At 40.5% G+C, this 24,168-nt stretch overlaps 1 protein-coding gene and 1 long non-coding RNA gene across 2 annotated transcripts in view; one reads left to right on the top strand and one right to left on the bottom strand.

Moving 5' to 3' along the window:
• Nucleotides 1-24,168, top strand: part of LOC134327113 (chitin synthase chs-2-like) — a 58,863-nt gene that overhangs the window by 20,001 nt on the left and 14,694 nt on the right. The window contains exons 2-12 of the mRNA XM_063009189.1: nt 3,328-3,469; nt 4,168-4,350; nt 4,465-5,229; nt 7,702-8,048; nt 8,808-8,897; nt 9,002-9,154; nt 17,215-17,389; nt 18,074-18,178; nt 18,267-18,408; nt 18,477-18,677; nt 22,225-22,509. Of these exons, the coding sequence (XP_062865259.1) occupies nt 3,328-3,469; nt 4,168-4,350; nt 4,465-5,229; nt 7,702-8,048; nt 8,808-8,897; nt 9,002-9,154; nt 17,215-17,389; nt 18,074-18,178; nt 18,267-18,408; nt 18,477-18,677; nt 22,225-22,509 (2,588 nt within the window). The remainder of the gene's footprint in view (nt 1-3,327; nt 3,470-4,167; nt 4,351-4,464; nt 5,230-7,701; nt 8,049-8,807; nt 8,898-9,001; nt 9,155-17,214; nt 17,390-18,073; nt 18,179-18,266; nt 18,409-18,476; nt 18,678-22,224; nt 22,510-24,168) is intronic.
• LOC134326903 (uncharacterized) lies at nt 10,849-13,575 on the bottom strand. The gene is made up of 4 exons (XR_010014634.1): nt 13,471-13,575; nt 12,065-12,259; nt 11,908-11,976; nt 10,849-11,745 (listed from the first exon to the last, which is right to left on the bottom strand). It is a non-coding gene; the product is annotated as an uncharacterized LOC134326903 (long non-coding RNA).

Here is a 24,168-nt window from a genome sequence, read left to right as displayed (position 1 = left end):
AGACTGAAACCCAGGGGAGAAATTGTGTGTAAATGTGTGGGTCTTTATCACACTTAGCAAGTTTAATATTTTTTATCACTGGTCATTTCCTGCATGTTCCTAAGGTTATTTGGATTAAACACTTGTCTACATAAAAGCTGCAGGTCAGGTGGACTGCATTTTTGGAAAGATATAATGTTTAAGTGAAATGGACAGCACACTAACAAGAGCGGTGTCAAATCTCTGACTGAAACCTCATTTACTCAGTACACAGTTTATCCACTCTTGGTGGAGACAAGTCATCACCCACACCCAGATACTCTGCTGTACCACCTGATGTCATCACTTTATCACAAGATCTTTCTTCCACTGAGAATGCCCCGAGGGAGCTGCAGACTCATGTGAGTGGCACTGATCACATTCCAAAAAAAGTTGGGATGGGGGCAATTTAGGGCTAGTAATGAGGTGAAAAAACTAAATAATGATGTGATTCCAGACAGGTGATGTCAACAGGTGATTGTAATCATGGTTTGGTACAAAAGCAGCATCCAGTAAAGGCTGAGTCTTTGATGAGCGAAGATGATCAGAGGATCTCCAGTTTGTCAACAAATGTGTGAGAAAATGATTGAAATGTTTAAAAACAATGAACCTCAAAGAAAGATTGGAAAGGATTTGCATATTTATCCCTCTACAGTGCATAATATCATTAGACCATTCAAGGAATCGGATGGAATTTCAGTACGTAAAGGCCAAGGGCGCAAGCTTAAGCTGAACGCTCATGATCTTTGATCCCTAAGACGGCACTGCATCAAGAACTGCCACTCAACAATAGCTGATATAACCACATGTGCAAGGGATTACTTTGGCAAACCTTTGTCAAGCACTACAATACAGAGTTACATGCTGTCCCAACTTTTTCTGATTTGGGGTTGTACTTTTTTTAGAGAAACACATTTTAAAATTCTTGTTTTATAGCATATACAAAACATTCCTATTTTTTCAGAAATAGGGTTTTAAGCAGACTATATCAAATCATAGAAAGTGTTGCGATTTGTGTATTACTTTTACAGAACTGAAGGCATTTATTATTGGCTCAATCTTAGGGAGATCTTATAGACTTCTCATATCGCATTTAAACAAGCTTTTCCTCCCATCAAAAACCTGAATGATATTTAGACAGCTTATTTCCTGTATTCAAACTGTAACCTGAAATCAGACTTTCCTTTAGTAAAGCACATGACATTTTTTTTTTATTACTATGCACTTAGTCACCTTAAATCAAAATATGTCTTCTGAGTTTGGCACTACTTAAGACTTACTAAGGTGGGGCAGCTCCAGATTCTTAATTCATTCTGATCAAATGTCATGAAATACAAACAAATGACACAGGTGTACTCCCACATATGTACCTTTGTGACACTAATCAACTTACCAATCAACATTTACAAAGCAAGCATGCACGTACATCAGAAACTAAGAGAGCAAAGGTAAGTTCTTCTATGTATTTAATGTTCAGCCTTATCTTTCTTTCTTTCCTTTTGTCTTTCTGTCCATCTGTCCTTATTTCTTTCTTTCTGTCTGCCTGCTTGACTGTCTGTCTGTCTAGAAATGAAATTTTTTTTTAACTGTAGACAAATTCTAGCTCCAATTTAAAAATTTGCTAATCATTTATTCAACCCTGGTCAGTGTCATGCTGTTTTTGGTTTCATCCAGAAACACAGAGCACAAATCAAGGATTCACTACAGACAGCGTCTGTCTGTCTGTCTGTCTGTCTGTCTGTCTGTCTGTCTGTCTGTCTATCTGTCTGTCTGTCTGTCTATCTATCTATCTATCTATCTATCTATCTATCTATCTATCTATCTATCTATCTATCTATCTATCATTTCTCTGTCTGTCTGTCTGTCTTTTATTAAGATACAACGAAAAATACCAAAAATATTACACACAATAAAAAACATTCAGAACAAAATATCTTCTAAAGTAAATACATATACAGTATATCCTGTTTCCTTGTCGATCAGTCATGCCCCTGCTTATCTCTGCTATTTTTTTTTTTTTTTTTTTAGAAGATTCCTGTGTTTTAAGCTACATTATCTTAGCTTGTTAAATATAAACTAGTTATGAGAACTAAGCCATAAGTAGACATTTTTTTGTGGTTTTGTTACTTGTATCATTAGTGCTATAGTTTGAGGAACCGGACAAGTTACAACTGGCTACAGAGGAAGAAACTTTTAAAATACCTCTCCAGGTTTCAGATCACATGCTGTCAGAATTGTTACTTCTACAGAAAATGACAGCTTTTGGAATGGGTTATCAGGGCTTGTTATCAGGGTTTAAGTGAGGAGTATCGGTGTGTAGGAGTTTGAAAATCGAAAATCGGCTCTCGATCACTATGTGTAAACTCTCACATGCTAAATATCCGGACCTGTCAGCGAATCAAAATCATGTAGTGTGAAAAGTGTTGCGATCAGATTGTCATTGGCAATGAGTGCTGTGTCACAATGAGACTGAAACCCAGGGGAGAAATTGTGTGTAAATGTGTGGGTCTTTATCACACTTAGCAAGTTTAATATTTTTTATCACTGGTCATTTCCTGCATGTTCCTAAGGTTATTTGGATTAAACACTTGTCTACATAAAAGCTGCAGGTCAGGTGGACTGCATTTTTGGAAAGATATAATGTTTAAGTGAAATGGACAGCACACTAACAAGAGCGGTGTCAAATCTCTGACTGAAACCTCATTTACTCAGTACACAGTTTATCCACTCTTGGTGGAGACAAGTCATCACCCACACCCAGATACTCTGCTGTACCACCTGATGTCATCACTTTATCACAAGATCTTTCTTCCACTGAGAATGCCCCGAGGGAGCTGCAGACTCATGTGAGTGGCACTGATCAACCTTAGCTGCCAGAGACAGCAAAACCCCAAGAACAATCCATACTGTCTCCCATTTCCATCACCTGTCACCCCACCTAAACCTTCCAGCAACCATGAAGAAGCTTGTATGGGCTGGAACAAGGCTGTCCTTTTCCCTGCAGCTTCTCCTTTACCCCTCATGTACCACCTCAACCTCACTTCTGTCCTCCAGACCGTCCCCTAAGACAAGTCGAGCTCCACCAGCTTTGCTCTCTATCCTATTGTCAGCAGGAGCTCCAACCAACTTTGTCCACTGAAAGAGAAGAGGACAATCCATTCTACTGTACCCAAAAGTTTATCATGACAATGAGCATTCACTTATTCAAATATTTAAATATTGTCTTATAATTGATGCTTTTAGCTGTAGTCTAAATGAAGCTCTTTTAAAGCTCATTTAAAATGTAAACCAATATGTGAACTATTGTAGGTCCAGGCAGGCCTGGGATGCTGCCAAGGAGACCCCCAGAATTGCTGATGAACTGAAACCTCGCAAGCTCTTAAGCTTCATCCAGATCATCATATGTACTTTGGTGGGAATCCTGGTGTTTGCTTTTGCCTTCTTTAGCAAGGTATGTCTAATACAATCAAATATAGAAGCACTTTGTAGTTCTACAATTACTGACTATATGACTTAATCTACTTTCACCCTGTTCTTAAATGGTCAGGACCCCCACAGGACCACCACAGAGCAGGTATTATTTAGTTGGTCCACCTTGTAGATGTAAAGTTAGAGACGATCGCTCATCTATTGCTGCTGTTTGAGTTGGTCATCTTCTAGACCTTCATCAGTGCTCACGGGACTCTGCCTACGGGGCGCTGTTGGCTGGATATTTTTGGTTGGTGGACTATTCTCAGTCCAGCAGTGACAGTGAGGTGTCTAAAAATTCCATCAGCATTGCTGTGTCTTATCCACTCATACCAGCACAACACACACTAACACACCACCACCATGTCAGTGTCACTGCAGTGCTGAGAATGATCCACCACCCAAATAATACCTACTCTGTGGTCCTGGGGGAGTCCTGACCATTGAAAAACTAGCTCATTATCTACAACAAGTGCTTTTCTTTTACCTAGTGACATTTACAGCATTTAGCAGACGCCTTTATCCAAAGCGACTTACATTACAGTTACAGTCTGAGCAACTGAGGGTTAAGGGCCTTGCTCAAGTGCCCAATAGCAGCAACCTAGCAGTGGTGGGGCTTGAACCAGCAACCTTTGGATTACTAGTCCTGTGCCTTAACCACTAGGCTACGGCTTGCCCTAGACATCCCTGCTGTTACTAATAAACCTGAGCAGCCACAACACACGCAGCATTGTGACGAAACCCTTCGTCTTACTGTTCATCGGCTGCCTTTTAATTGCTCCAAGTATTTTAATGCTGATTAAATGCATCTGGAAAATCACCTTTAAGGATTCGAAAACCCCGTCCACACAAACGCTGATATGGGTAAGTACTGAGTATAAAACATATATTTAATAATATACATGCTAGAATTTGTGTGTCCATATATTTTACATATTCCATTCTACTAGTATACTCAAACCTTTCCTCTCTGCTCAGGTTGTTTTGGTGGAAACTATGGTGGCTCTCGGTTCTTCCATCCTCACCATGATCGTCATGCCCAGATTCGACATCTTAACCAATGTGATGCTCCTGAATGGTGTTGCCATTTCATCAGCCATACTGCAGGTGGTCACAAATGCAAAAGCGCATGGACAGAAACGATTCATCTCAACCTCCTTAGCTGCTGTGGTTTTTCTGATTGCGGGATACGTCTTCTTCATTGTGAACTACCTCAGAGCGGACTCCAACTGGCGTGTGATGGTGATGTATCTGGGTCTAGCCATAACAGGCACTGTCCTGGTGTCTCTAAACTGGTGGGAGAACTACGCCACACTTTTTAGCATGGACTTCTTCCAAAACACCATTCGAGACATTAAAAGGTCCAGGAACTTAGTAGGCATCGTGTCGAGCTTGGTGCGGATTGTAGTGACGTTTATTGTCCTGGGAGCTTATGTGAAACTCTCGGACCAGGATTGGTCATCAGTGAAGTCAGTTAAATCAAGTTCTGTGACCATCGTCTTGAGTCTGTTCAGCATTCAGATCATCTGCTCTGCCGTGTGTCGCTGGTTGGCTGTGGCGGCGTGTAAAATGCATGCAGTGCGCCGGAGCTTCATCGTTCCTCTGATCCTCACGTCTCCGGCTGTGCTGGTCGCCTTCTTCCTGGCCATCTATGTTCCATTTCTGAACTTCCAGTCAAAGGTTATACACTCACACACACACACACACACACACACACACACACACATACCCTTCTTATTATATGTTTCCAACCAATTATATGCTTCCAACTTAACAGCAACAGTTTGATGACTCCAGTGGCCTACACTGATCCCTGACCTTTATAGCAGCAGTATGGGGGAAGGTCCTTTCCCTTTCCAATATGACCATCTCTCTATGCACAACCGCATTCAACATCTATGTTCCAATATAAATGGGGTAGTATTACAGTGCTAGCATGTACAGTGTATCACAAAAGTGAGTACACCCCTCACATTTCTGCAGATATTTAAGTATATCTTTTCATGGGACAACACTGACAAAATGACACTTTGACACAATGAAAAGTAGTCTGTGTGCAGCTTATATAACAGTGTAAATTTATTCTTCCCTCAAAATAACTCAATATACAGCCATTAATGTCTAAACCACCGGCAACAAAAGTGAGTACACCCCTTAGTGAAAGTTCCTGAAGTGTCAATATTTTGTGTGGCCACCATTATTTCCCAGAACTGCCTTAACTCTCCTGGGCATGGAGTTTACCAGAGCTTCACAGGTTGCCACTGGAATGCTTTTCCACTCCTCCATGACGACATCACGGAGCTGGCGGATATTCGAGACTTTGCACTCCTCCACCTTCCGCTTGAGGATGCCCCAAAGATGTTCTATTGGGTTTAGGTCTGGAGACATGCTTGGCCAGTCCATCACCTTTACCCTCAGCCTCTTCAATAAAGCAGTGGTCGTCTTACAGGTGTGTTTGGGGTCATTATCATGCAGGAACACTGCCCTGCGACCTAGTTTCCGGAGGGAGGGGATCATGCTCTGCTTCAGTATTTCACAGTACATATTGGAGTTCATGTGTCCCTCAATGAAATGTAACTCCCCAACACCTGCTGCACCCATGCAGCCCCAGACCATGGCATTCCCACCACCATGCTTGACTGTAGGCATGACACACTTATCTTTGTACTCCTCACCTGATTGCCGCCACACATGCTTGAGACCATCTGAACCAAACAAATTAATCTTGGTCTCATCAGACCATAGGACATGGTTCCAGTAATCCATGTCCTTTGTTGACATGTCTTCAGAAAACTGTTTGCGGGCTTTCTTGTGTAGAGACTTCAGAAGTGGCTTCCTTCTGGGGTGACAGCCATGCAGACCAATTTTATGTAGTATGCGGCGTATGGTCTGAGCACTGACAGGCTGACCCCCCACCTTTTCAATCTCTGCAGCAATGCTGACAGCACTCCTGCGCCTATCTTTCAAAGACAGCAGTTGGATGTGACGCTGAGCACGTGCACTCAGCTTCTTTGGACGACCAACGCGAGGTCTGTTCTGAGTGGACCCTGCTCTTTTAAAACGCTGGATGATCTTGGCCACTGTGCTGTAGCTCAGTTTCAGGGTGTTGGCAATCTTCTTGTAGCCTTGGCCATCTTCATGTAGCGCAACAATTCGTCTTTTAAGATCCTCAGAGAGTTCTTTGCCATGAGGTGCCATGTTGGAACTTTCAGTGACCAGTATGAGAGAGTGTGAGAGCTGTACTACTAAATTGAACACACCTGCTCCCTATGCACACCTGAGACCTAGTAACACTAACAAATCACATGACATTTTGGAGGGAAAATGACAAGCAGTGCTCAATTTGGACATTTAGGGGTGTAGTCTCTTAGGGGTGTACTCACTTTTGTTGCCGGTGGTTTAGACATTAATGGCTGTATATTGAGTTATTTTGAGGGAAGAATAAATTTAAACTGTTATATAAGCTGCACACAGACTACTTTTCATTGTGTCAAAGTGTCATTTTGTCAGTGTTGTCCCATGAAAAGATATACTTAAATATCTGCAGAAATGTGAGGGGTGTACTCACTTTTGTGATACACTGTATATATACACAGATCACAGAACATTAAAACCACCTCCTTGTTTCTACACTCACTGTCCATTTTATCAGCTCATCAGTGTTCACAGGACGCTGGCCACGGGGCGCTGTTGGCTGGATATTTTTTGGTTGGTGGACTATTCTCAGTCCAGCAGTGACACTGAGGTGTTTAAAAACTCCATCAGCACTGCTGTGTCTGATCCACTCATACCAGCACAACACACACTAACACACCACCACCATGTCAGTGTCACTGCAGTGCTGAGAATCATCCACCACCTAAGTAATACCTGCTCTGTGGTGGTCCTGTGGGGGTCCTGACCATTGAAGAACAGGGTAAAAGCAGGTTAAAAAGTATGTAGAGAAACAGATGGACTACAGTCAGTAATTGTAGAACTACAAAGTGCTTCTATATGGTAAGTGGAGCTGATAAAATGGACAGTGAGTGTAGAAACAAGGAGGTGGTTTTAATGTTACGGCTGATCGGTGTACGTTTCCTGCAGATATGAAAATACATTTCTGTGTCTGTTATCTAATGGTAACATTTAAGAGAATCATGTGAAATAGCATAATCTGTAGTCAAATTTTGCATGTCAAATTTTATATATAATAATTTCCACTCTTCTACTCTACAGTTTCCAAGTTTCCACGGCACATTTTTCAACTACTGCCAGAACTTTTGGCGTGTGAGCAACTCAAAGCTCAATGTCATGAACTATTTACTGACCGACCTAACCCGCAGCTTCTGTAACCAAACGGCATACGCGAATGGCACAACACTGGGCTATAGCTTGATGGGCATGTCTTTGGCGAGCTGGTGGGTCGGTCTGGTACTCTGCACGCTCTACATCTGGTTTTTAAACACTCAGCGCATTGCCAGGACCGCTGACCTGTTTGTGCGCAGCCTGTACGAAGCAGCGTTCATCGACCAGTCCGTGCTGCTAAACGTCAAGTTTCAGGTTCCAGACTTCAAGCATAACAGGTAAATACAATTTATGAATTACCATTTTAATGTGCTTCAGTGATCTGAATTAATAATACAGTGGTACCTTGTAACTCAATGTCCCTTAAATTCAAAATCTTTGAAACTCAACACCCTTTGTTGAGAAATGTGTGCCCTTAAACTCAAACTCAATGTGTTCAGTTTGTTTTTAACATTTTTATTTATTTAATTTCAAATTAACAATGAACAGTCGCTTTGTTCAGCACTCGGCTTGAGTTGGAACTGTTTCACTTTTAAACTTGTATTACAGCTCAGGGTTCTGAGTAATTTTAAGCGTTTTACTTCAGTGTTTGTATATTATATTTGTGTTATTTTCAGTGTATAAGTGTCAAAAACAACCCCATTATTTTACATAAGCCTAAAGTATATGCAGTTCCATGGAACACATTAACAAGTTTTCCATACATCCCTAAAACACCTTAAAACTTAACACCTTTTAAACTCAATGCCACTCCCAGAACCAACTGACGTTGAGTTTCAAGGTACCATTGTAATTTGATTTCTCTTCAGTGAGGTGAAAGTATTAATAGTTTTAAAATCAAGTAACCTTTGATTATGTTTCTTTGTTTATTAATTTCAAAGTGTTTCTTTGTGGCATGACCTCTTAATTCTTTGTTAGTGATTATGAATTACAACAGCTGCCGAGCTATCCACATGATCATAAAAAAATCATATTACAACCTTGGTGTGCATATAATGATGTGGAGACTCATTGTTTCTTATTGTTTTGATCAATAGGGAGAGGGAGAAAATGACCATCTATATCTGTGCCACAATGTGGCATGAGACCTGGGAGGAAATGATGACAATGATCATCTCAATATTCAGGTAAGATAATACAAGATTCTGTTACTCGGTCAGAACCCTTAAATCTACCTTAAATCCACCTTAAATTAAGGATTTTCTCTCTTTTTTTCTCTTTTTTCCACCAGACTAGACAAATTCCGACCAAAAAAGAACCAATTTAACGATGTCAGTTTTGAGTTCCACATTTACTTTGACGATGCGTTTATCACCAAAGACAACAAACGGTGTGTCAACGAGTACGCCGAGACTCTAGTGGAAGTTATCAAAGAGGTTTATGAGTAAGTGATTCTGTATTCAAGCCATAATTTAATACACACTGATCAGCCATAACATTAAAACCACCTCCTTGTTTCTACACTCATTGGAGTAAAACTCCAATAACAAATGATTATTTTATTCAAAATGCATTTACTCAAAAAGCTTAAGTTAACATTTCCTGTAATGAATGAATAGCACAATGAAAGAAATAATGTCTCATCTAAACATCCCTCACTTAACAACAAAAGTTAACAATAACTCTCAACTCCAAATAACACATGATACTCAGTTACCCTCAGTAATGAACGAAATATTGTCTGTTCTGTAGGCTATTGGAAAAAAATAAATTAACAAATGAACTAATTAACAATCAGCTATTGGAAAAAATAAATTAACAAATTAGCCAATTAACAAAAAAATTGCACCTCCATTGGACACCGAGACATATGTGCCTGCTTTGCACACTGTGCACAAGGCTTCCCATTTGTCTCGACCCGGTCTGAAAGCGGGGAAACTCTTTTGTAAATCGTCGGTAAACATACACTTGCGCTTCGGCATGTTGCTTGCGTACTGACAGTCACGCTGTCTACATTCTGATTAAGAACAGGGCTGCCCTCACTGACGCGGCTCAGGGATTACGTCACACGCAGCGCCGTGCGCAGTGCCCTAGTGCCTGTAAATTTAATGGTCCAATGAAGGTAATTTAAAAACCAGGACATTTCCTCACTTTTTAAAAAAAAACCCGGGACGCCCGGGACAGGACGTGAAATACGGACATGTCCCGGGAAATACGGACGTTTGGTCACCCTACCGTTGACCAGCTGAGGAAGTTCAACAACTGCACTACTCCATCGTGTATTTCAGTCATCAAACAGCTTGGACTCCTTCGCCGGCCTCGTTATATTCACAGGGGCTCCCGGAGAAAGCTTGTTTATCTTCGAAACGGTAACGCTATGGACTACTTGCACTCAAGGCTATGACGCATTTCCGTTTTCAAATAGTGCGGCTTGATCGTTTCCGGTAGTATTGTTTACATTCATCGGCATATGCAAAACCTTCGTGAGATTAAAATGAGTGTCCGGTGTAAAGTTTTTATATCGGAACGTTTTCAGAAACAGCTCAAGAAATATTCAGAGCACTGTTGTGTTCCTCTTTGCTCGGCGTCGGCGAAGTTTAATGGAAGTTTTCATAGCTTCCCAGCTATGAACTCAGGAGGCAGTGGCTAATAAACATCCGTCGGGACCACTTTACTATTTCGCCTTATACGAAGGTCTGTAGCAGACATTTCTTACCAGACCACTTGGTTGAACCAAAAATTCCAGATAATCGGAGAAGATTGACGAAGGGTGCAGTACCATTGCTTTTTTTTAATGGAACAGCTACAGCACTCAGGCTCCACGGCAAATTAATTTCCCTTTCCCATACAGTAAACATTAGCCAGTTATTTACAGTGGCATGCCTGTTGTCAAACTATCAAAACAAAGCACTAGTTAAGGTATGGGTTAAATAAAAAATAAAGCAGTAGTTATCAACTCCAGTCCTAGGGACCCCATGCCCTCTGTAATTTATACTGTTGTATTTCTCAACACTTTAAATTCAGCTCCTGGTTTAATTAAGCAAACATGTAAATAATTTGCATTACACACCAGTTCTTTACATAAAAACACAATGCACTGTTTCACAAAAACACAAACAATCTTTTATTAAGTAAACATGATTTAATTTTGTTTGTTTATTAGGATTTTAATATCATGTTTTACACTTCACAAGTTCACAAGTTATATTGAAAAGTTACAGACAATTTTATATCTCCAGTTCACCTCACTTGCACGTCTTTGGACTGTGGGAGGAAACCGGAGCACCCGGAGGAAACCCACACAGACACGGGGAGAACATGCAAACTCCACACAGAAAGGACCCGGACCGCTCCACCTGGGGATCGAACCCAGGACCTTCTTGCTGTGAGGCAACACTGCTACCCACCGTGCTGCCCTATAATTTAATAAGTATACAGAATACTCAATATTTACATTTTCTCATTTCTGTCCACAAATTATGTATTTATTAAACTGTAAAAGAGCATATTTTAGACACACCAGGTTCTGTAAATATCTTGTATACTCTTTGTACATTAAAACATTAAGTCTAAACAAATTCTGTTTCCAATATTTATTGTTTTTTATTATTTATTATTATTATTTATTAATTATTTGTTACTCTAGGCTTGCGGAGCAGATGCCACTCAGCCCAAGAACTCTGCTCCCGAGTTGACACCTCAATTTTGTGAGCCATATCAAAAAGCTCCTGTTCAGTGCACACAAAAGCACAGGTGGGTGCATCAAGGTGGTGGTCTTTCAGAGGCAGAAGTGGGGTTGATGGAACATCAGGATGCAGCGTGATGTGTCGTGATGGTAAAACAGGCTGCTGATATGACAGAACACTGCCCTCCTGCACCATACCAAACGCACACTGCACAGCTGGCTTGTTGAGTTCCATGCCCATGGTGGTCACCAGCGGCTTGTCTTCAAGGCTGAATTTTTCATAAGCCTCTGCCACTCTAAACATGCATGGATCCGGTAAAGGGCCCACCATGCCCCTGTAGAGTCCACTCCTACAAATTTAAGTAGAGACAATACCCCAAACTATAAGCATTCAGGTTAATAATAAATTAAAGTTAATTATAACTATTTATACATTTCAGGTGTGGTAGAGCAGGTAAATTGTACAACTGCAGGTCTAATGAGAAGATTTGTAAAGTAATTAATCACCTTACCTAACTACGCCGTGAGACTTTTAATTTGGCACAGGTGATCATGTTGTTGATTGGTCCTGGCTTTACACCCTAATAAGAGAGACAAACGTTGCTGTAATGTAGTTCAGACAGTGCATTAAATTAGAATGCTTATCAAGTGTGATTATTATAAACTTACAATTGTCCGAGGTTTGTGCCAACGCTGTTCAGTTTCAGTACAGCTGTGCACAGGAGGAACTACTGGCACACTGAGCTGAGAGAAATGTGCAGTTTGAAAAAGCAAAGCCACTATGTGGTTGCATAGGGCAGTGCCTGCAACACATGAACTGCATGTGTGTGTCAGCACAACAGGAGATGAATCACGTAGCCCGATCTGTAAGGGGGTAAGCAAAATTAGTAATGACTTTGTTTAATTCATGGGTTCCAATACCAGTGCTGGTGATCCCACATCACATTTTTTGTTTTAACTTATCTAAAACCTGATTGAACTAATTAACAAATTAAGTTCCTCGTGGGTGAGGCTGAGTAAAGTGTTTTAAAATGGAGAGAAAAAAAATGTGTAGGGCATAAGCACCCCAAGAATGGAACCTGGAACCTCTTGCTTATTTTATAGCAATAGGTTTTGGATATAGAACCTAGAACATCAAAGAACAGTGAACAGTGTTTGAACATCTGAACTTTAGAGCAAACAGAGATCCCAACCCAGTCATTAAACCCTATGTGTTGCATATTTTTCCACCAGATTCAGCTCATTACCTAAGTAAAGGCTGGTCATGTGGGGGAAACACAAAAAATTGCTAAGTATGGCGTTCATAAGACTGACTTTAGGAATCCTGGATTGCCAATATGTTCATTGCTAGAGCAGTGTCTCTTAATGCTACTTCTGGTAACTCTAGATTAGGTATATTGAATTCTTGGTACGTTGAATCATGGAATATTTAAAACTGTATGGAGTGGTCAGGAACATGACTGAGAAACACTGCCATAGAGGGTCAAACTCAGCTCCTGGATGCCAACAGCTTTTTCCAATTTTAGAACAAGACAGTTATATAAGAAGTGAACATTAAATGAAGTTAATGCTAAACTCTGCAGTGCTGTGGACACAGGAGTGAAGTCTGAAACCCCTGGTTTAGCCCTACACTTCCTCCCTACTCGTAAACTGTGCGCTGACTCGTTCTTCTTCATGGATCTGTAGCACAAGGCTCTCACACTGGCCTCCCCTGACAGCCTGTCCCTATTCGACACTAAATAAAAATAACATACAAATTAATTGTACAGTTTGTACATTAGATAGCTAGTTACCTCATCGTTAGTAAACAAATTAGCAACGTTTTCATGCTGTTAAGCTGTGTTAGCAATACTGACCATTACAGCATAACAGGGTGAAAAAAGACATAAAACTTCATAATTTTAATGGAAAACATGCCTAGAAGTAAATATCATGAACAACATAATACTTCCACTTGTCAACAGGACAAACTAACCCAGCTAACACTAATGTAGTTACCCTTGCTAACGCTAGCTAAGTAGCTTCTTTCTGTACTTCGCGGGCTAACCTAAAATATAAGATAAGCGTTTCCTTACCTTCGTAGTTGTGGATGTATGACGAGGCATACAGTTTAAAGCCCTTCTCCAGCTTGCTAGAGGAGGCTTTACTGGTCTTCTTACATATCCGATGAATGTCGTTAATGTTCATTTTTGGAAGCTCTTGCAAACACCGACTGAAAAATACCGCCATTGCGAATGTAGTGGAAAACCGGAAATGCCAAACCGGAAACGCTGGAGCAGCACTAAAGAAAATGCGGAAGTAGTTGTGCAAAGAGTCCATTCCATCCTTCTGGTCAGCCGTGCGCACTGTCGCTCCGCAAACACGTCATCAGAGCGCTGCTGCCTTGCACACCAGTAGCGGTGTAGTCTCCATGACAACGCTGTCCACGGAGTGGGATAGGAAACGCGGAGTGGACTTAGCAAATCTCCGTTCTCTTCCTCGTTCCTCACAGCCAACTACACAACAATACCACTTGAAAATGGCATTGCTTAATGTTCGTTCACTCAACACAAAAAGTACTGTACTTAGTGAATTTATATCTGACAGTGAACTAGACTTTTTCTGTCTCACTGAAACTTGGCATAAACCCTTGGATTATTTTACGTTAAATCAGACCACGCCAATGGGATACTCGTATATTGATGAACCTCGTATGGAAGGGCGAGGTGGTGGTGTTGCTGCAGTCTATAGGGATGATATTAAAATAACCACTTTGTCTTTTCCTGCTGCTCTTTCTTTTGAACACCTGGCTTTCAAGTTGTCAGGGCCTACTCCTCTGGTCACTGCTGTAGTTTATCGTCCGCCAAAGCCAAACGCTTCCTTTCTCTCTGATTTTTCAGATTTTTTAACCCAGCTTAGTGCCCTCTCATCCTCTGTACTGCTTATGGGTGATTTTAACATCCATATTGATGACAACAACTGTAAATTTGCCAGGGAATTTTTGGAATTGTTACAGTGTTTTAATTTCACACAACATATACATTTTCCAACTCATAAAAAAGGTCATACTCTTGACCTTGTCTGCTCTACTGGTGTCCTAGTTCATCAGCCGTCCAGCCATGACCTTACTGTCTCTGATCATTTGACAATCATCATGGACATTGAGGTCACTAGGCCCATCACTAGAGCTAAACGTAAAATATCCTTCAGGAATCTTCAATATATCTCTCCCTCTGCTTTCTCAGATTCTCTTGTTAAAAAGATGTCTGTCTGTCCTGTACTGTCTAGTAATTCATCTGACCTTGTCGATTACTATAATGACATACTCGCCTCATGTCTTGATGAGCTGGCTCCTTTGAGAACCAAATTTGTTTCATTTAGTCATTCCGCACCATGGTACACAATTGAGCTTCACCAAATGAAATCCCGTAAACGCCAGCTTGAAAGACTTTATAAGAAAACCGGTCTAACAGTACATTATCAGATTTATTCTGATTATCTTCAACATTACAAAGACGCTCTTACGGCAGCCCGATCCACTTACTATTCCGAACTCATACATGCTGGATCAACAAATCCTAAGACTCTCTTTTCCACAATAAATAAACTTCTCAAACCAGTTGACAATACTACCAATTCCTTTACAGTTGACAAGTGTAACTCTTACCTCTCATTTTTTCAAACAAAAGTTGAGAATATCCACAATTTTCTGACAGTTTCCCCTGTCATCTCTGTTTCTCCGCCTATCTCATCTCAATTTATTACCCAGCCTCTGTCTCAGTTCTCACCTGTGTCTCTTTTGGACCTATCTGAGATCTTAACAGGGATGCGAAGCTCCACTTGTGTTTTGGATCCTGCTCCATCAAAACTTGTTAAGGGTTGTTTTCCAGTTATCTCATCACTTATCACAGAGATAATCAATTCCTCTCTTAGTTCTGGCTCAGTCCCTCAATCACTCAAATTGGCTGCTGTTACTCCCATACTTAAAAAACCTGGACTTGACTCTAACATTATGAGTAACTTTCGGCCCATTTCCAATCTTCCATTTCTGTCGAAAATACTGGAACGTGTTGTTGCCTCACAGCTCAAAGATCACCTAAATTCCAATAATCTATTTGAATCATTTCAGTCTGGTTTCCGCCCCCAGCACAGCACTGAGTCAGCCCTCCTCAAAGTCACAAATGACCTTCTTCTTTCCTCAGACTCTGGACAAATTAATATTCTCGTCCTCCTTGATCTTACTGCAGCTTTTGACACCATTAATCACTCCATTCTTCTGTCCCGCCTTGAATCCTCTGTCAACATCACTGGTACTGCCCTTTTGTGGTTAAGGTCATATCTCGTAAACAGACAACAGTTTGTTAATATCAACAATTGTAGTTCTGCCATTGCTCCACTGTCCCAAGGCGTTCCCCAAGGCTCAGTGTTAGGTCCCCTTTTGTTTATTCTTTATATGCTCCCCCTTGGTGACATCATACGTCGGCATGGTTTACATTTCCACTGCTATGCTGATGATATTCAGCTTTACATCTCCTCCAAATCCATTAATACTGAACTTCACTCCACTCTGACAAATTGCATCACTGAAATGAAATTGTGGATGAAAGCTAATTTCCTCAAATTAAACTGTGAAAAATCAGATATGATCATTGTAGGTCCTACATCCCTGGCAAAAACCACAAAAAATTTTCAAATTACCATTGATAATGACACTTTGTCTCCGTCTTCTAACATCCGAAATCTTGGTGTAATTTTTGATAGCAACCTCTCTTTTGACCGCCATGTAAATCACATCACCAAAACTGCTTTCTTTCATCTAAAAAACATAGCACGTCTACGTCCATCACTCTCCTTTTCTGCCGCCGAAACCTTGATTCATGCTTTTATTACATCCAGAATTGATTATTGCAATAGCATCCTTTATGGTACATCTAACAAAATCCTAAAAAAACTTCAGTATATCCAGAATTCAGCTGCTCGCCTCCTTACTCATACTCGCTCCTGTGATCATATTACACCTGTTCTACAAAAACTTCATTGGCTTCCCGTTGCTCAACGCATTTAATTCAAAATTCTTCTATTCACTCACAAAGCTCTCCATAATCAGGCCCCATCCTACCTCACCGACCTGCTCCATCAGCACATTCCCTCCCGTAGCCTTCGCTCTTCTGAGGCTAACCTACTGTCCATACCCTCTAGGACCAAGCACCGGACCTGGGGTGACAGGGCCTTTTCCATAGCTGCTCCATCTTTATGGAATGCTCTCCCCAAACACCTACGAGATTGTCCTGACCTGTCCAAATTCAAGTCACTTCTCAAAACTCATCTATTCAATATGGCATTTAACTTGTAACAACACGAAATAAATGCTTTTATTTTTGCTATTCTTTTTAATAGTTTTTATACTTAGATCACGACAGAAATGTGAAGTCCTAGATCCTAAAACTTGTAAAGTTTTCAGTTTCCTGATTGCATGTAAATCTGTCCTGTTTCTGTCTAATTTTAAGAAATTGTTCTATATTTGTTGTTCTCTCTCATAATTTAGCTAATTTTTAATGAACTGTCTTATGCTGCTCTCTTTGTTTTTATCTTAATTATTCTTGATGTTGATGTACTATTTTGATTTTGTACTATGATTTGTATGGTGTATGTACGTATTTGTTTTGATTATTTGTCTTATGTAAAGCGTCTTTGAGTATCTTGAAAAGCGCTATATAAATAAAATGTATTATTATTATTATTATTATATATATATATATATATATATATATATAATTAACTTGTGTATAACTGCTCCTAACATTTGTACAAATGACAAGTAAACTACAAATAATTTACAGGATATTTAGCAATGACACACAGGATGTGTTTGAAGAGAGCAAGTCACTGCCGGAGCAGAAGATTATGCAGACCCCATATGGTTGCCGCTTGCAGTACAACCTTCCTCATGGCAACACACTGCTTGTTCACTACAAGGACAAACACCAAATCCGTCACAAAAAGAGATGGTCTCAGGTAAGCTCACACACTGTCTATTAAGATCTTGCATTACTCTTCCTTTCTCTTAGTTTTCACCATATTATTTAATGGCTCACCAATGTGTAACGTGTTGGAGCATTTGGTGTCCATGATTCAACTGGCGTGTAGTTTTTACAGACCCCTACCTTTACCAAGGAGTACCATACCTAACAGTACTTAACAGTTAGCTAGTGCAGACAGAGAAACGCTCCCTCTAGACTGGTAATATAGAGAGCAGGATTGAATCTGAAAGAGTCACGCCATGTTTTCTTTTATTTACCAGCTTAGTGCAGGCGTGTTTAACCAGATAGTATAGTAAAGCAGCGGTAATGAGGTATCCCTTCAACCTTTACTCACGACAGACATAGCCAATCATGTCTGTGTAGGTGCCTGACCAGTTGATAGCATAGCTAAAATTCAGTTCTGTTAATCTGAACCAGTTTTCACGAAGCATTAGGAGACAGTTTGGGTGCAGTCAAACCAGTCCTGTTTATATGGGCCAAGTGAAGTCACTTACTAACAAGAATTTAGAAGTCCATACTACACTACCACATGAACGTATGTATATTTTTGATCCAATAGATGTCCCAGAACCCACAGTAAACATACATTAAATACAGTTTTATTTATTGAGTTTATATTTAAGTCTTACTATAAGCAGTGTTGGTTTTTGCTCCACAGATCATGTACATGTACTACCTGCTTGGCTGGAAGCTGCACAGTATTTACTACGATATGTACAAGGAAGGAGATGAGCTGCTGTGTAATGTTGAAGAACTCCTAGAGGTTCTAATATACATACATACATACAGTACATACAGTATACAGTATATAGCATTTCATAACCTAATGTTGTATTTCATTTTTTCTTCAGCAAGCCAAAGCAAACACCTACATTCTGGCTCTAGATGGAGACATAGATTTTCAGCCTTCTGCTGTCATGCTTTTAGTGGACAGGCTCAGATTGTACCCAGAGGTGGGAGCTGCCTGTGGCCGGATCCATCCTACTGGCACAGGTGAGTGACAATAATAATAATAATAAAGATAACAATAATACTAAGAACTGTTGCTGGGTTGACTGCAGGGCCGATGGTGTGGTATCAGAAATTCGAGTACGCTGTGGGTCACTGGTTGCAGAAGACGGCTGAGCATGTGTTTGGATCTGTGCTGTGCAGTCCAGGCTGCTTCAGCCTGATGCGTGCTTCAGCACTAATGGACGATAATGTCATGAAGAGATACACCACCAAACCAACTGAGGCTGCTCACTATGTACAGTACGACCAGGGTGAGTCCTCTGACTCTTCCAGAACAACCTAATACAATAACTTTTTACTTATCGAGCAGAGAGTGCAGCTGCTAGACTGGCTTGCTCACAGTTCAGATCTGTTAAAACATTACGCATTATGATAAGCAGGCACGTGCACAGATAGACCCCTAGTGGTGCTCAAGCACCTGCCCTTTTGCCCTGGATGAGGAAAGTGCCCTTTCTGCTGGAGCCCAATTTTTTTCTACATTCATCAATAGTGTAGAAAAAAAAGTGTTTTGATATCAAAAGTGTTTTGATATCTGACGGCCTTTATTTGAGTTCTTGTGAGAATTCTGCCCCGATCTGATCCCCGATAATCAGAGAATTTAAAGACAGTTTTACTGTTTAACAAATGAGACAAGTTCACTAGTTTTGTTTCATTTAAAATCTGACTTATTTTGATGTGAAAGCCTGAAGAAAAAAAAAATCATCAGCACAAACAATTTCCAGGAGAATGTGAAGTAGCTCTGACAGTAAAGTGTTGAAAATAGATACAAACACACAATATTATATAATTACAGCATCCTGGCCAAACCGCTGTGTAGGAAAAGTCACCTTTAGTTAAGGAGTTATTTTCATGCAAGCATTTATTCTTCAACAGTTGAGGTTTACAAATGAGGAATAATTTTGCTAGGTAATTAACATCACAAACTAATATACAGTGTCTCACAAAAGTGAGTACACCCCTCACATTTCTGCAGATATTTAAGTATATCTTTTCATGGGACAACACTGACAAAATGACACTTTGACACAATGAAAAGTAGTCTGTGTGCAGCTTATATAACAGTGTAAATTTATTCTTCCCTCAAAATAACTCAATATACAGCCATTAATGTCTAAACCACCGGCAACAAAAGTGAGTACACCCCTTAGTGAAAGTTCCTGAAGTGTCAATATTTTGTGTGGCCACCATTATTTCCCAGAACTGCCTTAACTCTCCTGGCCATGGAGTTTACCAGAGCTTCACAGGTTGCCACTGGAATGCTTTTCCACTCCTCAATGACGACATCACGGAGCTGGCGGATATTCGAGACTTTGCGCTCCTCCACCTTCCGCTTGAGGATGCCCCAAAGATGTTCTATTGGGTTTAGGTCTGGAGACATGCTTGGCCAGTCCATCACCTTTACCCTCAGCCTCTTCAATAAAGCAGTGGTCGTCTTAGAGGTGTGTTTGGGATCATTATCATGCTGGAACACTGCCCTGCGACCCAGTTTCCGGAGGGAGGGGATCATGCTCTGCTTCAGTATTTCACAGTACATATTGGAGTTCATGTGTCCCTCAATGAAATGTAACTCCCCAACACCTGCTGCACTCATGCAGCCCCAGACCATGGCATTCCCACCACCATGCTTGACTGTAGGCATGACACACTTATCTTTGTACTCCTCACCTGATTGCCGCCACACATGCTTGAGACCATCTGAACCAAACAAATTAATCTTGATCTCATCAGACCATAGGACATGGTTCCAGTAATCCATGTCCTTTGTTGACATGTCTTCAGCAAACTGTTTGCGGGCTTTCTTGTGTAGAGACTTCAGAAGAGGCTTCCTTCTGGGGTGACAGCCATGCAGACCAATTTGATGTAGTGTGCGGCGTATGGTCTGAGCACTGACAGGCTGACCCCCCACCTTTTCAATCTCTGCAGCAATGCTAACAGCACTCCTGCGCCTATCTTTCAAAGACAGCAGTTGGATGTGACGCTGAGCACGTGCACTCAGCTTCTTTGGACGACCAACGCGAGGTCTGTTCTGAGTGGACCCTGCTCTTTTAAAACGCTGGATGATCTTGGCCACTGTGCTACAGCTCAGTTTCAGGGTGTTGGCAATCTTCTTGTAGCCTTGGCCATCTTCATGTAGCGCAACAATTCGTCTTTTAAGATCCTCAGAGAGTTCTTTGCCATGAGGTGCCATGTTGGAACTTTCAGTGACCAGTATGAGAGAGTGTGAGAGCTGTACTACTAAATTGAACACACCTGCTCCCTATGCACACCTGAGACCTAGTAACACTAATGAGTCACATGACATTTTGGAGGGAAAATGACAAGCAGTGCTCAATTTGGACATTTAGGGGTGTAGTCTCTTAGGGGTGTACTCACTTTTGTTGCCGGTGGTTTAGACATTAATGGCTGTATATTGAGTTATTTTGAGGGAAGAATAAATTTACACTGTTATATAAGCTGCACACAGACTACTTTTCATTGTGTCAAAGTGTCATTTTGTCAGTGTTGTCCCATGAAAAGATATACTTAAATATCTGCAGAAATGTGAGGGGTGTACTCACTTTTGTGATACACTGTATGTAGAAGGCTAATTATAATGCTCTATGATATAGAACAGCGTACAAAAAATGATGAATAAATATGAAAATGTTATTTTGCTGTTTATTTGATTTTATTGGCATAATAATAGGCTCATTGTTAACATTAACCACCCAAAGTGGGTTTCTGATCAAAGGTAGGTCTTAAGTTGAGCTACATGACAGTCTGGTGAGGTAAATTGATACTAGTAATGGTATATTATTAGTGTAATGCTTCAACTCTGTCCGAAAACAGTAAAATGATGTATACTGTGTTCTCCCCTTCAGTAAGTCACTCTTGATTATTATGCACAACATTGATTTATCTCATTTATAAATTTTGCAGCATAATGCCAAGAAAAGAAAGGTTACAAAAGCAGAAAAAAAGGAACTACAGCAGCAGCTCAGGGTAGCAGCTCTCCTTTATCCTGGATTAGGCCATCTACCAGTAAAGCACATGAGGGAGCTGTATCAGTATGAGATGTTTGGTTATTAAAAAGCGCGCACAATATGGCCTTGTTTTTACCTGTTTTTATTTATTTATGCAGCTTGATAATTTGAGTTATTTGATTAGATGTGTACTGATTGTGTTAACAAAATAAATATATAAGTTAAATATTCTACTGGTTTTTTTTATTATTATTTAATTTTATTAATAATTTTGGTGATGGGTGCCCTTTTTTTGGCTTGAGCACCTGCCCCCAAAAATTTCTGTGCACGTGCCTGATGATAAGCATAATGTAACATCAACATCAAAGATTTTGTTTTTGTACTTTTTAATGTTTTTGCATTTTTAATTAGTATTAATTAATTAATACAGTTTGGAATCTACCACAAGTAAAACTGTTTAATTTTTTGATATTAAGCTTTTATATTGAGTGGAACAGTGGCTCGGTTGGTAGCACTGTCGCCTCACAGCAAGGGCTTGATCCCCAGGCGAGGCGGTCCGGGTCCTTTCTGTGCAGAGTTCTCTCCGTGTCTGCGTGTGCATGTTCTCTCTGTATCTGCGTGGGTTTCCTCCCACAGTCCAAAAACATGTAGTCAGGTTAATTGGAGACACTGAATTGCCCTATAGGTGAATGGGTGTGTGTATCTGTGTCTGTCCTGCGATGGACTGGCGCCCCATCCAGGGTGTTACTGTGTGCCTTGCACCCATTGCACCCTAATTGGATAAGCGGTTAAGAAAGTGAGTGAGTGAGCTTTTTTATGATCCCACTGTATTCAGGTGAGGACCGCTGGTTGTGCACACTGATGCTGCAGCAGGGCTGGCGAGTGGAGTACAACGCTGCATCAGATTCATACACAAATGCTCCACAGGAGTTCAAAGAGTTCTACAATCAGAGGCGTCGCTGGGGCCCGTCAACCATGGCCAACACTCTGGATCTTCTGTCCAGCGGCACAGTCACCGCTCAAGCAAACAAATCCATTTCCCGACTATACATCCTCTACCAGACCATCACCATGGCCGCCTCTATACTGGGACCAGCTTCAGTCTGCTTAATGATCGCAGGTAACAGCTTTTATCTTCTTATAATTTTATTCAGGAGTAATATATTCGATTTATTTAACTATTTAACCATTATATCAATAAATAACACAAGATTCACCCAAATGTCAGAAATAAACCAAAAATTCACTATGGAAAATGTACAGACCATGTTGTCTACACTAGATGTAGAATAGGCCATTCCAGATTGACACACCAACACTTAATATTAGGAGAAAACTTTGCCAGGAATGTCAGACACTAGGGATGTAACGATGCACCACAAGACTGTTAACAATCGGTGCACATGTGCCACGATTCGAATCAGATATTCATTTAAGATGAATCGATATTCACTTTAAACAGCAGAGGGCACTGGCACTTATTCACCTCGCCTGGTTGACGGCACTTCACAAAGTTGCCAGGTAGGGGATTTTCCAGCCAAATGTATTTATGTGATGATACTTTCTTCATTTGTATTATTCATTTATTTATTTAATGTGGGATTTGTTTTACAAAATTTTACACAATAAGCATTATTTGAATTTTCAATTTTTCCCACTTTTCCCCGCAATTTTCTCCCCTAATCTAGTCGTGTCCAATTACCCTGATTGCGTCCTCTATACTGATTCGACCCTTCACCGCTGACTGGGGACGTCTCTCAACTGACATACACCCCCTCCAGCATGTACAGTCAGTACAGACTGCATTTTTCACCTGCACAAGTCAAGTTCATACACTGACGGGCACTGTGTACAGAGGGCCACACCCCCATCAGCATTATGCAGACGCCATCAGTCAGCCAGCAGGGGCCGCAGTTGCATCAGTTATGAGGACCTATGGTCCGACTTTTTACCCCTATGAACAACAGCCAAGTCGGAAAGGCAGAGCTGAGATTCGATACGATGTATTCGAAACCCCAACTCTGGTGTGCTAGCGTACTTTTTACCGCTGCGCCACCTGAACGGCAATAAGCATTATTTGGCATAGTTTGTACCTACCTCAGAAATAAAAGTGCATTCATTATTTAGATAAATAAAAGATAATCACAAATACAGTATTTTATTTTTGAATTTTTTTTAAAGACATATAATAAAAGGAAACTTTGTCATCATTTGTCTTTAATTTTATTGTTTAAAAAAATCGGGGAAAAATCGTATCGTGAACCCAGTATCGTGAATCGTATCGCATCGTGGGTAGAGTGTATCGTTACATCCGTATCAGACACCCATCACCATAAATCACAGCCCGAACAAATGCCCGAAGTACAACAATGAAAGACAAATACCCCCATTACATTAAAGAAAGCTCTCACCCATGATAATACAGAAATAATCTTCAAATTCCTTAATAATATAAGACAAAAACTGGCATAAAACACTAATTCCTGCTGTGAATAAAATAAATGTGACAACATGGCATTATAAAAACAAACAAACAAACAATCCATTTCATCATTATATATGTACAATATTAGACACTAAATCCATGGTTGCAAGGTTATGATATAAGACTTGACACTGGTTGCTCTATTGTCTTTGCTTCCTCTATATCTGTCTCTGTTATGATTTCATATTTTATCCCTTCGGCAAATGGGCTGAACTGAAAATGCTGCTTAGTTTAATCCAGTCTTAATAGCTGCTAATTAGCTAATTAGCTGTCAATGCATTCTAGGCACATAAT

The sequence above is a fragment of the Trichomycterus rosablanca genome, chromosome 14 (genome assembly GCF_030014385.1).
Source record: "Trichomycterus rosablanca isolate fTriRos1 chromosome 14, fTriRos1.hap1, whole genome shotgun sequence".
NCBI classification, from domain to species: domain Eukaryota; kingdom Metazoa; phylum Chordata; class Actinopteri; order Siluriformes; family Trichomycteridae; genus Trichomycterus; species Trichomycterus rosablanca.
This window is presented reverse-complemented; position numbering and strand designations above follow the sequence as displayed.